The sequence below is a fragment of the Hemitrygon akajei genome, unplaced genomic scaffold, assembly GCF_048418815.1.
Source record: "Hemitrygon akajei unplaced genomic scaffold, sHemAka1.3 Scf000102, whole genome shotgun sequence".
Taxonomy (NCBI): domain Eukaryota; kingdom Metazoa; phylum Chordata; class Chondrichthyes; order Myliobatiformes; family Dasyatidae; genus Hemitrygon; species Hemitrygon akajei.
Genome location: NW_027331988.1, coordinates 1,394,170 through 1,410,403, shown reverse-complemented (window position 1 = coordinate 1,410,403; position 16,234 = coordinate 1,394,170). Strand labels below are relative to the sequence as shown.

Below are 16,234 nucleotides of genomic sequence, written 5' to 3'. Positions count from 1 at the left end.
TCTGTAGTTTCTTCTGGCCAACAGTGATTTATGAGCCATTCAATCTGACACGACGGTATCTTTCTCGGGTCTGCTGTCGTCTGAATGCACAGGGGTGGATGATGGAGGTTTTGCAGAGATGCCGAGTGCTGTAGGGGTCGAAGGGGTTTACAGAAATGCGGTGTGATGTAGGGGTTGGAACGGTTTTGTTACGTACCCCGTAACGGGTTAAAAGAACCAGCAGAAATGGAACACACCTGGAGTCTGGTATTGTTACAAATAAAACACTACTTATCTGTATCCACGTAATCTCGTAATATAAAACCAGATAAATCAAACAGGTTAGCAGAGTTTATGCATATATAAGTGTGTAAATATAAAACCCCAAACTTCTTCAATCTTAGGTGGTAAATGATACAGTCTTACGATGGTATAGGCATGACGTCAGTTCAGTTCGTGATATTAAGTTGAGTAGAATTGAGGAGAGAGAGAGAGAGGTGATTGTTTTCCAAGTAAGCTGATGTCGTCGATCTTTCCGTTGCCTTCCAAAGTCCTGTTAAAGTTTTGTGATCACACAAAAGAGTACCGCCTTCACGCAGTAAAGCTATCAAAGGTTAAACACACCGATAACATTCCACCGGTCACCCCTTTGCCACACTGCGATCAAAACCCACCCTTTCGTGGGCACTGAATGTTCATCCAGTGTCTATTTCTTCTGCATTTCTGTCCGTGTTTGTGTGTCTGTCTGAAAAGCCAGCTGACCTTGAATATATCCCAAACATGCTGAACGCCAGCTGCCCATTTATAGCTCCGCCCTTCCGTAACCATGGAGACTCACGGCCTGCTCGGTGCTCTCTCGCTGTCTCTCTCTCTCTCTCTCTCTCTCTCTCTCTCTCTCTCTCTCTCTCTCTCTCTGAATCGGTGTACACCAAATTTCTCTCTTTTTAAAGGCACAGTCCATATTGAATACACCTTAGCATCTCGTCACAGTTTTTACAGATAGTGAGGTGTGTCAGCACACTTCTCCACCAATGTGGAAATGCAGTTTACTTGTAGTACCAAACTGGCATTCCTGTCTGTAACAAAATGAAACGCGTCTTGTGTCGGAGTGTTTTGCTAATAATGTTCGTGCAACATTATGCTGAGTGATCCTGAGTACCTGACTGCAGACCGCAGTCCCTACACTATAATGGCAGAATATGGCATTAAAGGCAAAACTTTTGGCAGTGCGTAGGATCAGAGAGATCTTGGGGTCCGAGTCCACAGAACACACAAAGCTGCTACAAAGGTTGACTCTGTGGTTAAGATGGCATATAGTGCATTGGCCTTCATCAATTGTGGGATAGAGTTTAAGAGCTGAGAGGTAATGTTGCAGCTATATAGGACACTGGTCGGATCCCACTTGGAGTACTGTGCTCAATAATCGTTGCCTCACTACAGGAAGGACATGGAAACCATAGAAAGGGTGCCGAGGAGATTTACAAGGATGTTGTCTGAATTGGGGAGCATGCCTTATGAGAATAGGTTGAGTGAACTCGGCCTTTTCTCCTTGGAGCGATGGAGGATGAGAGGTCGCCTGATAGAGGTGTACAAGATAATGAGAGGCATTGATCGTGTGGACAGTCAGAGGCTTTCCCCAGGGCTGAAATGGCTGGCATGAGAGGGCATAGTTTAAGGTGCTTGGAAGTAGGTACAGAGGAGATGTCAGGGGTAAGATTTTTTTACACAGAGAGAGGTGAGTGCGTGGAATGGACTGCCGGCGGCGGTGGTGGAGGCGGAAACGATACGGTCTTTTAAGAGACTCCTGGATGGTTACATGGAGCTTAGAAAAAGAGGGCTATGGGTAAAGCCTAGGTAGGTCTAAAGTAGGGACATGTTCGGCACAGCTCTGTGGGCCGAGGGGCCCATATTGGGCTGTAGGTTTTCTATGTTTCTACTCAGACGACGGCAAAAGGGTTTGTCCCACCTTCCTTTAATTTGCTCTTACTAATCAATCCCAAATGCCGATTGGCCACTAGTTGATTGGTCACCGATTGCTCTATTGCACTGCTGTGAGCTGCCCCTCGGACAATGAGCCTTATTGAAGTCCCCTCCTCTCCAGATTTCCGATGTCCTGTTTGGCCACTAGTCAAAGCTACCGGACTTACCTCTCAGTGATGGCCATGTCAATGACAGCAACATGACACTGGCAACCGAGTACATTGTCTTAGACAAGACACCTGCCAAATCTAATGCCACTCCCCTTCGCACTACATATGGACTGCCGTCTATGTATGCATATTGACCTGTTGTCCCCACATGTTCATTGATCTCTTTCCCTCTCTGCAATGTGAATACTCCAGTTAAAGCCATCTCCTGCGTGTGTGCTTCTATTTGATATGTAGTTACACAGACACAATGCAGGCTGACATTTGACTACAGAAGTGATGACCATAAGTTTCTCTATTCCTCCAACCCTGAGACAATTTTAGATCTAGATTCTTTGTTGTCCTCACAGTTCCAGTCCAAGAAACACATTTGTGTCTTTCATATTTTGCAAGGGACATGTAAGAAACGGCAAGAAAAAAATACACAGATATAACTGCTACTAAAAATTTTATTGGTGGCTTATTATACAAATGCCCCAAGTGAACATGCTGTACCTATCTGCACGCAATGCAACAAGGACTGCTCACTTGGAATAACTTTACAATTGACTTAAATTGTGGTGCGCCTATCAATATTGTAATGTCATTATGGGTGCAGTAAGAATTAGGCTGAGTGATGACACCTGACAGCTTTACAAACATTTGTGGAATGTAGAAAGGCACCAACCCTATGAATTAATGTATCCTCCAATATAATTTAGGAATTAACCTTCTTACATTGCATAAACAACTGATTAACACATGTTTACAAACTGCATTACATTCCAACAGTTGCTACATTCTCTCATGACTCATGCGGTCCTTTTCGTGGATGCAGACTTCTGGGCAGCATGAGCACAATTCAGATTAGTATCATGCACCGCATCCCACATCAGTAGCAGTTTGAAAGGCTGAAAACGGTGCACTAGCAGTAACTCACGGTAATAGCAAGGATTGAAAGAGTCCTCTTGGGTTGAAGGAACACTGATACCAGCTGCCCTGAATCCACTATGGGAGCGTGGGGCTAGTCCAGCCTTGGCCAGGCACATCCCCAAAAATACATCATCAATGGGGTATAGTTCAAGGTCTTGGGCTATGTGGTAAATGATATGAGCTGTATACACAGACATAAGTATGCCCCCTCCATTAACGTATGGTGGGTAAGACTTGATAGTGGTCACTATTTCTGGCACATAATACTTGCTCGACTTCTGGCGTTTGGGCCCAGACCCATAAATGAGACGGCCCACAAACAGGTGTTGGTGAACCTTCATGCCTAGCAAGTAATCAACCATGTTATCGGTGTTGGCAAAGACATCTTCATCTCCATTGAAGATGAATTTAGCACTGGGGCAAAATTCACCGATCCACTGCAGCAACTTGTATTGTTTGAGGGTGAGGTTGAAAAAGGTATCCAAGAAATCCCATTGTAGGACATCTCTGTGTTCTCTGTTTTCCATTGCTAACAGCTGATTCAATTTCCTACTTTCTTTTTGGTCAGGAGAGACACCAGAGATAAAGACTCTCTTAATTAGGACCCCATTGAATTCGCGTTCTTTGCCCCAGGTCTTCCTTACCACTTCCCGCCGATCCTGGTTGAAAGGGTGAGATTTGATCACCAGGAGCAGGAAGACATTCTGAGATCCTTCTCGACCACCACATTTGTCTGGGACATTTTGAATCATGTTAAATTCTCGACAGTGTTTATACATCAAGAAGTTTTTTATGTGCTCTTTCTCTTGATGAAATGAGGACAGGTGCAACAATGTCCTGTTCGCGTGGCACTTTGGCTTGAGCACTGATTTAGTTGCATCAGCAGTAACAACCTTGGGCAGGTCATTGCGATGAACAGTTTCTGCAACATCATCAGTCTCTCGACGTTTGTCATTATTCCAGAACACGAAGAACAATCCCAGAGTAATCAGAACACCCGGCACTACTTTCTCATAGAATTGCTGATGTCTTCTCATCTTTCACCTGAAATAGAGAAAAAATATGGATTAATTCAAAGAAAACTTTACATTTACATGATGCTTGAGAAGAATGAGAAGTTTAAACTGTAATGAGGTTCACTAATGCTTTGTAATATTAACCTCAAAATGGTGGTGAGGTAAGGAATAGGCAAGGCCCTACAGAAAGTTTAATTGACCTGAAGCATTCCATCCCAGCAGAAAAACAAATCTACCTATAGGATACCATCTGTCATTAAACTGAAAATCGTATAGTTTCTTTCGGTGCATTAAAGATATATTATTCCAAAGGCTTTATTCCACCTCGCTTCACAGCTTTCATCACTCCTCTCGGGGCTTAAACTGAGCTGGGCCAGACATAGAGCAATATAGCACAATGCAGGCATTTTGGCCCATGATGTTGCACCAACCTTTTAATCTGCTCCAAGATCAATGTACCCCTACTCTCTCAAATAGCTCTCCATTTTTTTATTTCATCCATGTGTCTATCTGGAAGCCTCTTAAATCTCAGTAATGCATCGACCCTTATCACCACCCAGGCTGTGCATTCCATACACCCACCATTTTCTTTTAAAAATTACTACTTCTGACAATCCCCTAAACTTTTCTCTAATCACCTTAACATTATGCCCCATCTTATTAGTCATTTCTGCTCTGGGAAAATGTTGCTGGCTGTCCACTCTATCTATGCATCTTATCAACTTATACGCCTCTATCAAATCACATCTCCTCCCCCTTTGCTCTAAAGAGGAAGGCCCCATCTCGGTCAACATTCAGTTTAAGTTCACAGGTTATTGATACTATGGAAGATGATCTATTATTGACCATTGATTAGTAACTGAATATATGGCAGTGCAGGGAAGGTAACGTGTTAGTACAGCTACTGAAAGCATCTGATTTTCAGGGCATTTCAACCTGGTCTATGTATGCCTACAATAGGAGAAACAAAGAGAAGTATACTCAAGGACCTTGGCTTTTTGCTTCTATTTTAACCAGAGAAGTGTATTCAAAGTTAAATTAGCAGTGGCCCACCCACCCTGCCATCCATTGGTCAAACCACTTTATGAAAGGCTACAACTAAGGCATAACTAGTCCCAATGGCAAGGCTGATTCCACCCAGACATTCAGTAGTAAGCAATTGTGACAAGACAGCGAAGCCATCGCAGGCCCATATCTATTGAAGGAAAACGGCACCAGCATCACCTATGGCAGGAATTTACGCTTCATGAAGAGCAGTGAACCTTGTAATCCAGGAGCCCAGAGAAAGCACAAGTAACTGATAGCAGAACAAGGCAGATAGATAGCATGATCCACAATGTGTATGAGTAAAACCTTGGATGCCAGGAGCCGTGGAAAGACACCAGTGACTGATAGCAGAACGATGTGTACAAGTAAAACTATTTGCACAGGGATGCGACTTGTGTCACTTTAGAATTATGGAATCCTAGAGTAATGCGATCTAAACAGGCCCTTCGGCTCAACTGGTCCATACCAACCACAGCATCCTCCCTGCTAGTCCCAGTTGTCTAGTTTGGCCCATAACTCTCCAAGCCTCTCCCTTCCATGTACCCGTCCAAATGCCTGTTAAATGTGGCAGTGGAACCCACTTCAACCACTTCCTCTGGTAGCTTCTTCCAGGTATTCACAATCCTCTGTGTACTGAAGTTAACCTATTGATCTCTTTTCAATTTTTTCCCTCCTCTCTTCTATCTGTGACCTCTCATTTTGGACTCTCCAACTCTCCAATAATGACAATCCACCTTATCAATACCCCTTATGATTTTAGACTTCTGAGGTCACCTCTCATTCTCCAAGGAATAAAGGTCCAGCATGGCTAACCTCTGTGTAATCCATGCCCTGTAGTCCAAAGAAACATCCTCCTAAATCTCTTCTGCACCCTCTCCAACTTGGCAGTGTCTTTCCTATAACAGGGTAACCAAAATTGTAGATAATATTCCAAAAGTGGTCTCAACAACAAATTATGTAACTACAAATAATTCGCCGCTCCTGAACTGTACACCATAACTGATGAAGGCTAGCATGCTAAACGAGTTTTTTCACCATCCTGCCTTTCAGTGAACTGACTTGTCAGCGCCTTGCCATTCATTGTACAAGTTCTACTTCATTTGAATGTCCATCACCTCACAAATAACCATATAACAATTACAGCACGGAAACAGGCCATCTCAGCCCTTCTAGTCCGTGTCGAATGCTTACTCTCACGTAGTCCCACCGACCTGCTCTCAGCCCAGAACCCTCCATTCCTTTCCTCTCCATATACCTATCCAATTTTTTAAAAATAACAATATCGAACCTGCCTCTACCACTTCTACTGGAACCTTGTTCCACACAGCTACTACTCTCCGAGTAAAGAAGTTCCCCTTCGTGTTACCCCTAAACTTTTACTCTCTGTCTCTCAACTCATGTCCTGTTGTTTGAATCTCCCCTACTCTCAATGGAAAAAAGCCTATCCCCGTCAACTCTATCTATCCCCCTCATAATTTTAAATACCTCTATCAAGTCCCCCCTCAACCTTCTACGCTCCAAAGAATAAAGATCTAACTTGTTCAACCTTTCTCTGTTACTTAGGTGCTGAAACCCAGGTAACATTCTAGTAAATCTTCTCTGTACTCTCTCTATTTTGTTGACCTCTTTCCTATAAATCGGCGACCAGAACTGTACGCAATACTCCAAATTTGGCCTCAGCAATGCCTTGTACAATTTTAACATTACACCCCAAGTCGTATACTCAATGTCCTTATTTATAAAAGCCAGCATACCAAAAGCTTTCTTCACCACCCTATCCACGAGATTCCACCTTCAGGGAACTATGTACCATTATTCCCAGATCACTCTGTTCTACTGCATTCCTCAATGCCCTACCATTTAACATGATTGTCTTATTATGAATAGTTCTACCAAAATGTAGCCCCTCACACTTATCAGCATTAAACTCCATCTGCCATCTTTCAGTCTACTCTTCTAAATGGCCTAAATCTCTCTGTAAGCTTTGAAAACCTGCTTCATTATCCACAACGACACCTATCTTAGTATCATCAGCATACTTATTATTCCAATTTACCACCCCATCATCCAGAACATTAATGTATATGACAAACAACACTGGTCCCAGTACAGATCCCTGAGGCGCACCACTAGTCACCGGCTTCCAACGTGACAAACAGTTATCCACCACTACTCTCTGGCATCTCCCATCCAGCCACTGTCGAATCAATTTTACTACTTCAATATTAATACCTAACAGTTGAACCTTCCTAACTAACCAACCGTGTGGAACCTTGGCAAAGGCCTTACTGAACTCCATATAGACAACATCCATTGCTTTACCTTCGTCAACTTTCCTGGTAACCTCTTCAAAAATTCAATAAGATCTGTCAAACATGACCTTCTTCGCACAAATCCATGTTAACTGTTCTATCTAGATAATTATATATACCATCTCTAAGAATACTTTCCATTAATTTACCCACCACTGACGTCAAACTGACTGGCCTATAATTGCTCGGTTTACCCTTAGAACTCTTTTTAAACAATGAAACCACATGAGCAATACGCCAATCCTCCGGCACAACCCCCTTTTCTAATGACATTTGAAATATTTCTGTCAGAGCCCCTGCTATTTCTACGCTAACTTCCCTCAAGGTCCTAGCAGATATCCTGTCAGGTCCCGGAGACTTATCCACTTTTATATTCCTTAATAGTGCCAGTACTTCTTCTTCTTTAAACAGCTAAGGTATTTGTAAAGTAAAGGAGATAGCGGGGTAACACACCGACGGGAGTAACTTAAATAGACCGTTTAGTCAGGAAAGTCATCTGATTGATAAGGTTATTTATTTCCAGTAAGTGAGCACTAATCTGATGGTGAAATTTGTTGTATTCTTTTGGACGTGGTTATCTCCAGTTTGCAATCTCCACATAGTTGTTGCCCTTCAGTGTAATGGTCCAATTGTGGACAAATATTTAAGATTGCAGTATGAAGTTGTCTCTGAGATCAGTGCTGTTCCAGGTTGCCGGGGCACAGTTAAATCTGGCGAAAGGGAATGTCCAGTGTTCAAAAGAAAAGATTATTTCAAAATCATAACTTTTCACCAGAGTTCAGAAGTCCCATCCTGACTGCGTCTTTCCTACAAGCCCACAGCGATTTCTGCCCTCAGCTGTCACTGAAGTAAATTGGTCCCAAAGTAAAGAATAATTTCATGCGATGACACCACCCGATCTGAACCAGGATGCGGGTCGCGGTTGCTCCCTGGAGCAGATCGATTTGTCGTGAGATACTGTATGTAATCTTTGTCACCGTCTACTGAGGTGCAAAATTAAGCCTGGATCGAACAGCACATCAGAACCATTGGCTCGAAGGAGTTTTTGTGTCGTTTAGTTCTTGCGCTGTGGAGCAGGGTGTGGAGTTACGTGCTGATGAGTGTGACGTGCAGGCTTATGTGTGTGTTGTCAACTGAACATTACTCTGATTGTGTTCACTTACTGTTTGGTCCCACGGAACTCCGGTGCTCGGATTCGCTGGTAACAGAATCAGGAGCTCAGCACAGAGTAAACACAGAGACTGTAGTGGGTGGGCAACGTTACGATGAGTTAATACGCCCACTTGTGACGGCAGGTTTTCTAGTGTTTCTTGTTATGGTCCGGTCCGGAGCCCCTATTCCGGGTCTTGATCTGGTCCGCGGACTCCTGACTCCGGGTCTTGTAGCCGTCCCTCCTTTCACCCTTGAGCTAATTAGTCACACCTGTGGATCATTCTGGCTTGTTTGGACTCAAGGAGGCGCACCTGTTGCCCATCGGCTGGTAGGTGGATATAAGGGGCTCTGAGACTGAGTCTAGTTGGGGGTCGTCCTGATCTGAATCTGATTTGTTCTGCTTCCCTGGTAGGTGCTCGTCCCGCGGTTCCGTTCGGTTTGCCTTGCTCGCGCTGTCCGACTGTCCATCCCGTTTTGACCTCCTCGTCCTGTGTTGCGCTGGTCGCCCTGTTTTCCCTGTGCAGACCCGTGCGTCATGTTTGTCCTGCTGGTGCTGTTCGCCTGGTCTTCGTTCCTGTTCGCCCCGGCTTGGTGTACCCATCGCTAATCAACTAGTTCTGTGAGTCAGTATCGGAGTCACCCTGGACTTAGTCCCCTTCCTATCCCTTGCCTCCGTCGGGTAAGCCAGGCCAGATTGCCGTTGCCCGTCGGAGGACTTTGCTTCTTTCTTACCCCTCGCCTCCGTCGGGTAGGTCAGGCCAGATTGCCGTTACCTGGCGGAGGGCTCTGCCACTTTCCTACCCCTCGGTCCCGACGGGTGGTACCCCGCACCTGCCCAGTTTACCGCGTCTTGCCCAGGCCTCTGTGTTCACGCCTGGGAGGCGGCAGTGCCAATGAGTCATCCGGCCCGTCCAAAGGTCTCTGCCCCTTACTTACCCCTCGCCTCCGTCGGGTAGGTCAGGTCAGATTGCCGTTACCTGGCGGAGGACTCTGCCTTGCCATGAACCCCAAGATCCTGCCTTGCCATGAACCCCAAGATCCTGCCTTGCCAGAATCCTCAGGATCCTCCTGCCTTGCCTGAGCTATCTCTGAACCCCAGGATCACCTTTGAATGCCACGTTCCTCACGCCACGGTCACCCCAACTTGTTCTATCCTTTAGTTGTCCCTGTCCTGCCCCTAGTACTTCAGTGCCTGCGTCCTGCATTTGGGTCCATTCCATGTCCCCTTATGACATTTCTACCATTTCAATACTGTCTTTAACATTGAGTGGCTTTGCGGATCCGTCTGATTTTTTTGCAGGAGTGAGTGTGCTATTTTAGCAAAGACAACAAGTATGTGTCAGTGATATTAAAAATTAAACTTTATGAGTTAAATCTCATTGCTGATAACAAATATCGATGTGCACTGTGTTATGCTCCTCCGGTACCTAATAATACGGCACTGATTGTATATCCATGGTCTTCTACTGCCGTTGCTCATTCAGTCCAATGTTCGACATGTTTCGCGTCCAGTGATGCCTCTCTGCACAGTGCAGTAGTTCGTGATTATTTGAGTTACTGTCTTCCTGGCAGATTGAATCAGTCCGCCTTTACCCACCGATCTCTCTCATTACCAAGGCGATTTTTCTCTCTCAGAATTGTCGCTACCTGATTTTTTTCACAGCATCATTCTCCGCAAACTGAGACTGTTGAACGGGACAATCCCAGGAGTTCAGCAGTTCCTGCGATATTCAAACTGTACCGTCTGGCACCGACAAACATTCCACTCTCAAAATCACTGAGATCACATTTCATCTCCATGGTGATGTTTGTTTGGAGACAGAACGTACCCTGTGCTAAGGAACAGGTCACGGAGTGACCCACTGATAATGCTGTGAGTTCAGTTAATGATTATCACCAGGAGCTGACTGAGCATTAACCAGCGTGTGTTCATTACTTACAGAACCCGTAACACAGCCTCACTGGGACAGGGTGGTAACAGAACCTGGAGCCGCGGTACACGGTAAGAAGCAGTATATACTGATATATAAACATCACAAAGGCAGTCAGCCACTTTTATGAACACGAATGGAATTGATAACGTTGATCGACATTAGAACTGTAGCGAATCGCTTTTAAGTGAATTAATAATTCCTTTCGTCTAATTGAATGCATCGACTTCCTGTGTATTTCCCGCGGGAAACCGGGGCAGTTGACAGTGTTATCGGAAACGCCGCACTTTCAACCCGGCTCCGAATCATCAGCAAAGACTCGGGTGCTGCGAGTTCCCCGCACCTCGGAACTGTCCGCGGGCTACTGCTTGCAGTAACAGGAAGACCGATCCGTCCATACTCGGGGCTTTACCGATCCCCGACCGAGGGAACTGAGGATTCGCTTTGTTTATTCCTTCACTGGCGGGATTGATACTATCTGTCCATCCTAAACGGCATTTCGGTTGGTGGACAAAAGTATGGAAACACCCACACTGGAGATTACAGCCGGGCGGGGGGTGGTCGTGGGGGGAGGCGGTGTAAGGAGTTGATGGTTCCATTATATAGTCGGTTGGTGAGATCTGTTGTGGATCACCGTCTGCAGTGTTGTTTCCCTTCTGTCAGATGTGAGTGGGTAGGTGGGAAACCAGAGGAAGGTTTACCAGACAGATATCTGCCCCTGCGAGTTTTTCTATGAGGAATATGTTGTGATCTTGACTTGTGGTGTTACATAAAACAGGGGAGACATGCTTATATACAGTACAGTTTTTAAAAAAATAACAATGCATTGGATTTTATCCGCGGATATTTAATTTCATTGGCATCTTGCATTCACTGTGACCAACCCAGATCAGACTGTGATCTCGGCGCATCAATCCTGCCTCTCACCTGTAACATCTCACTCATTTGTGTATCACTACACTGCAGGATTACAATATTAAATGAAAGACTCTCCTTCTGCTGAATATTGAGGACGGTGATTACCATGACACACTAGACCCGGAGAGGGAGAGAGAAAAACATCTCGGCTGTCTTCAGCTGGCGGTGCTTGGTTTCAGACCCTCACAAAACAGGAACTATTTAGTCCACGTCCCTGTCAAACTCCGCAGCATACTTTATGTCTCATCGAAGTTCCCATTCATTTTACAAAATTTCCGCAGATACAATCAAGTAAATTGTTATAAAAAAAATGTATACAAGCAGGTATACATTCCATCACCAACTACTGCTCTATACATGCTGGAATCTTTCCTGCCACACCCTGGGCTCGTAGCTTGTAACTCTTACCTCACCAGGTGTTGCATTCAACTAAACCTCTGGTAGTTCTACTAACAAAAATAAACAATTCCTGGGAAAACTCAGTGCAGCATAATACTTCACAATGATGTCAAATGTTACAGGAAACTTTACTGATATACTGTACATCATTGAGGTGGGTACACTGGGGCTGGAGAGAGGTTGCACGAGATGTGAGTGAATGAGGAGATGGAACCATGTGGGTGAGGGATCAAGGACAGTCACTGGTGGTCATTCAGCAATACACAGGGACTGAATAAAACGTTAGAAAAAGATTCTAAAATGACAGGCCTAGATCAAACAACAATGACTTTGGCTTAGGCACATTGCCCCTCCCCAAACCTTATCAAAGCGCCATAGAAAGTATCCCATCCGGATACATAACGCCTTCATAAGTCTACCGCTCTACCCTTGACTGCAAGGAACTGCAGGGAAATGTGGGCACAGCTGAGGACATGACAGAAACCAGACTCCCCTCCCTGGACTGTGACTGCACTTCCCATTGCATCAGTAAAGCAGGCAGCATCAAAGATCCTCAAAACCCTCGCTATTCTCTCTTCTCAGCCGGATCGAAGATTTAAAAAAAAAACATTGAAAACACACAGCACCAGGCTCCAGGAAACCGTCCAGGCTGCTGTTGTAAGCACATTGAATGTTCCCCGGTGATAAGTTGGACTCTTGATCTCCCAGTCTAACTCGATGTTCACTGCCCTCTCTCTGTAACCATAAGGATTTGTAACAATATGTTATCACCTCAATGTGCTGTTGTAATGTGCTGTACAAGTTTGAGAAACCCAGATCACAGGAAAAGGCTTATTTCTTGCATTTATTGGGGTTATAAAACCGGAAACATTGGCTGCGCTTCAGCAAGTCGGAACAGTGGCATGGATTCAACAAAAATAAACACAACGATGGCCACCCAAAACGAGAGGCCGTGAGAGATCTGGATCTCTCTGCCTTGTCTGAACGGGCGAAAGATGTATCTACTCAGACTGATGGAGCAGTGTCCCGAAGGTGCGATTACTCGGTTTAACCTTCTCTGTCTGCAAGAACACAACAGGGGGAAGGGCCGCTTCCCGTGCCCTGGAATAATGTAAAACAATTGTAGACACCGGCTATCGATCCAGGTGAAGTTTGGACCCGATGCGGGACTGGGTGACGAAGGTAAAGTTCCCGGGATAAACCTCAATGGATGAGTGCAGTCTCGGTATCACCACCCCATCACGCTCCTAGGACCAGGGCAAGAGGGACTGAGCGGCGGCTCATCTCAGTCGGTATGTTGTGAAGGTCCCACAACACAGACCGACCCCGGCAGGTTCTGTCCAGCAAGCGCAGAGAGGCCGCCAGATCGGGGAAGTTAACTGGGTGCATTACCTTACATCAGACGTCCACACTCGGGACCAGCCTCAGTACTCACCGATGAGAACTTGTTTTCACGCCTGGACTGTCAGCCCTTCCCCGGATTCCCGACTCTGGGGGTGATGGTCGTCTCCTAATCCGGATCCTACAGATGATCCGCCGCCGCCGCCGCCGACCCGCTTCAACACAGAACTGAAGGAAAGTCAGGACTGTAATTTATGTCATCAGAGCTGGGGGCGGAGCCTCGGAAACAAGGCAGATCTGCGGTAAAATGGGAGCGGGGAAGGGGCTCACGTGACTTACACATACATGTACGTCCGTGAAATTTCGCAAGATTTTGCAATTTCCGCCGTCAGCTGAGATTCTAACAATAAAACTTTCTTCAGAACATGCGAATATATCACAGATCTTGTAGCTAAGTTTAGATATACAAACATGACAGATTGTACAACAGTCGAGTGAGCACACATCCTTCATGTGTGCCTGAGTTAACTCTCAGCGAGCAAGAAGTAGTTTTTACTGATCTGCATTGAGTGTGACCTCCCGCCGAGGGAACTGCGGATCCGGTTGCGGAGAGAAAAGCGGAGCCATTTGAAGCTTGTTTATTCGTACTGAGCGGATGATGGTGTTAAACGCCGAGTTCCATCGGGAACAGCAGCCTGAGGTGCTCTTGCTGTTTGTGTGGGGTTGTTTCGGTGCCCCCAGGCAGAGTGGAGAGCCGGTGGGAGTGTATCACTGAGTCTGTAATCCCCGGCAAGCAATGATTAAATCCGACCAGTGTCTCTTTTTAGAATCATCGGTACGTCCGTGATTTTCAAATTCCTGCAACCCTTCGATATTTCCAACAACTACTCTATTTGTTCCTGTCTCCTCTACTCAGGTAAATTGTCGGCATGTTTTGTTTCTCTGTTCCTGCTAGTTCTGTTCTCCTCAAATCTGTCTGTCCTGATCCATTCATGATCCCACGTCACAAACCCGCAGAAAGCAAGGGAGCGGATAGCGTGCAACGGGGTGGGGGGGGGGGGAGAGATGCGGAAGTCCGCACAGAAAATGCACAGACACCTTTATGACACCTGGGACACGAGGAGCATGTGGCAAGTACACACACCAGAACGGATTACAAGTGGCCTCACACGACAAAAAGTGCTACGCCTCCATTCCTCACAGGCTGAATGCTTCCTGTGCACAATTTAACCAATTGAATGTCGTGCCGCTGAGGAGAAGCCTCCTCTCTTCCAGAGGAACAGACACTCAGTCTGGCCGGAGCCGAGGTGGGGAGGACGCTACCCAGGGGAAACCCACGCAAACCCGCAGAGCCGGACAATTTATCCAGGCAGGTGCAAAGGGGCAATACGTCCCATGTAACAGAGGTCACCGTTCCACCCCAACACTCCCCCCCAGGGTTGTAGAAACATAGAAACACACAAAACCGACAGCAAAATACAGGCCCTTCGGCCCACAAGGCTGTGCCGAACACGTTCCTACCTTAGAATTACATAGGCTTTACCCATAGCCCTCTATATTTCTAAGCTCCCTGTAACCATTCTGGAGTTAAAAGATCCTATCGTTTCCACTTACACCACCGCAGCCGGCAGCCCCTTCCACACACTCACCACTCTCTGTGTAAAGAAACATACCGCTGACATCTCCAAGCACGTCAAAACTATGCCCGCTAGTGCTAGCTATTTTAGCCCTGGGAGAAAAAGCCTCTGACTATCCACACGATCAGTACCTCTCAATATCGTGTACACTTCTATCACGTCACTTCTCATCCTCCGCTATCCAAACGGTGTACTCAGTCCGCCACTATGCAAACTGCTGTCTGACGTCTGCACTGCCAGATTCAGCTCAAACAACATCATCAGGTTCTGTGATGATATCACAGTGGTCGGTACCATCAGCAACAATGGTGATTCAGCACACGGAGAGGAGGTTGAGAGGATTGTTAAATGGTGCGAGAACAGCAGCACCAGTGTCAGCGTGGAGAAGAGAAAGTGAAGCGATGATGGGGAACCAAGAAGGCAGAGATCGACCACTCTCCATTGATCATCAATAGTTCTGCTCTGGAGAGGGTGAAGAGGACGAAGTTCTTTGGTGTGCACATAACAAACGATCTAACCTGGACCCACAACACCTCCGCACTAGTCAGGAAGCCACAGCAGCGTCTACTGGAGCACCATGGAGAGTGTCATGTCCGGCGCCATCTTTGTATGGTACGGAAGCTGCAAGGCATCGAACCACGGGACAATAAAGGGGAGAGTAAAAACCACCGAGAGGAAGATCGGGGTCTCACTCGGTCCTGTTTGTGACACTTTCCGGGAGCGTTGCAGACGAAGGGGCCAAAGCATTGTCGAGAATCCCTACCACCCATCCCATGATCTCTTTGACACACGGCGGTCAGGATGAAGGTGCATGCATATCAGCACTAGGAATGCCGGGTAATAACTTCTTCCCTCGGGTTGCGAGACTAATGAATATCCCGCCACCACTGAGGTCTCGTCACTTGGACAGCGAGCTGTTTGCTAAATGTTTACTGTTTCCCAGTGCGGTGCTTTCCTACACGCACTTTGTATTCCATTAACCTGTTTAGAGTACAATATATTGGTTTGTCTGTTGTGTGTGATAGAGGTATTGTGGTTGCACCGGGGTCCTGAGGAAGGTTTTTTCGCTTGTGTGGAGAATTTTGGTCGGGTGGGCTGGATAAATACTTTTGCGGGACTATAGCATCATGTGTCTGTTTTGCGTAATGCCTGGATTACAATAAAATCCTGATGGCGCCCTCTAGCGTCGACAAAACACTACGTCATTCTGCCCTCTGTCCTTCAGCTGTACACCAAGAGGCCACGTGACTTCAGTTTTTTTTTTGCTCCAGCTTGCTCAGAACAATCTGAAATATGGAAATGTTGAAGAAACCATACCCGTTAGAATCAACCATAAGGATTGTAAGTGAGGGCGTTGCTCTCCGGAGGGCTGCTCTCCATGTCACGTCAATAAAGAGTCTCCTAACGAAAACCCGGGTCCCAGTCTTGTGTGGAAAGGAAAAT

General features: G+C 46.1%; 1 protein-coding gene and 1 pseudogene across 1 annotated transcript; one reads left to right on the top strand and one right to left on the bottom strand.

The window, feature by feature from the left end:
* Window positions 1-2,917: 2,917 nt before the first annotated feature.
* Window positions 2,918-4,075, bottom strand: LOC140723150 (N-acetyllactosaminide beta-1,3-N-acetylglucosaminyltransferase 3-like). The gene is made up of 2 exons (XM_073037777.1): window positions 3,683-4,075; window positions 2,918-3,475 (listed from the first exon to the last, which is right to left on the bottom strand). The coding sequence occupies exons 1-2, from the start codon at window positions 4,073-4,075 to the stop codon at window positions 2,918-2,920; spliced, it is 951 nt and encodes a 316-aa protein (XP_072893878.1).
* A 4,785-nt stretch (window positions 4,076-8,860) lies between these two features.
* LOC140723149 (N-acetyllactosaminide beta-1,3-N-acetylglucosaminyltransferase 3 pseudogene) overlaps window positions 8,861-16,234 on the top strand; it is a 49,576-nt pseudogene continuing 42,202 nt past the window's right edge.

Excerpts from the sequence above, each read along its gene's own strand:
- LOC140723150 (XM_073037777.1), bottom strand. The coding sequence starts at position 4,075 with ATGAGAAGACATCAGCAATTCTATGAGAAAGTAGTGCCGGGTGTTCTG. Across the intron at positions 3,476-3,682 it reads ACCAGGATCGGCGGGAAGTG|TGGATCGGTGAATTTTGCCC; the intron begins GTAAGGAAGACC and ends AAGTTGCTGCAG.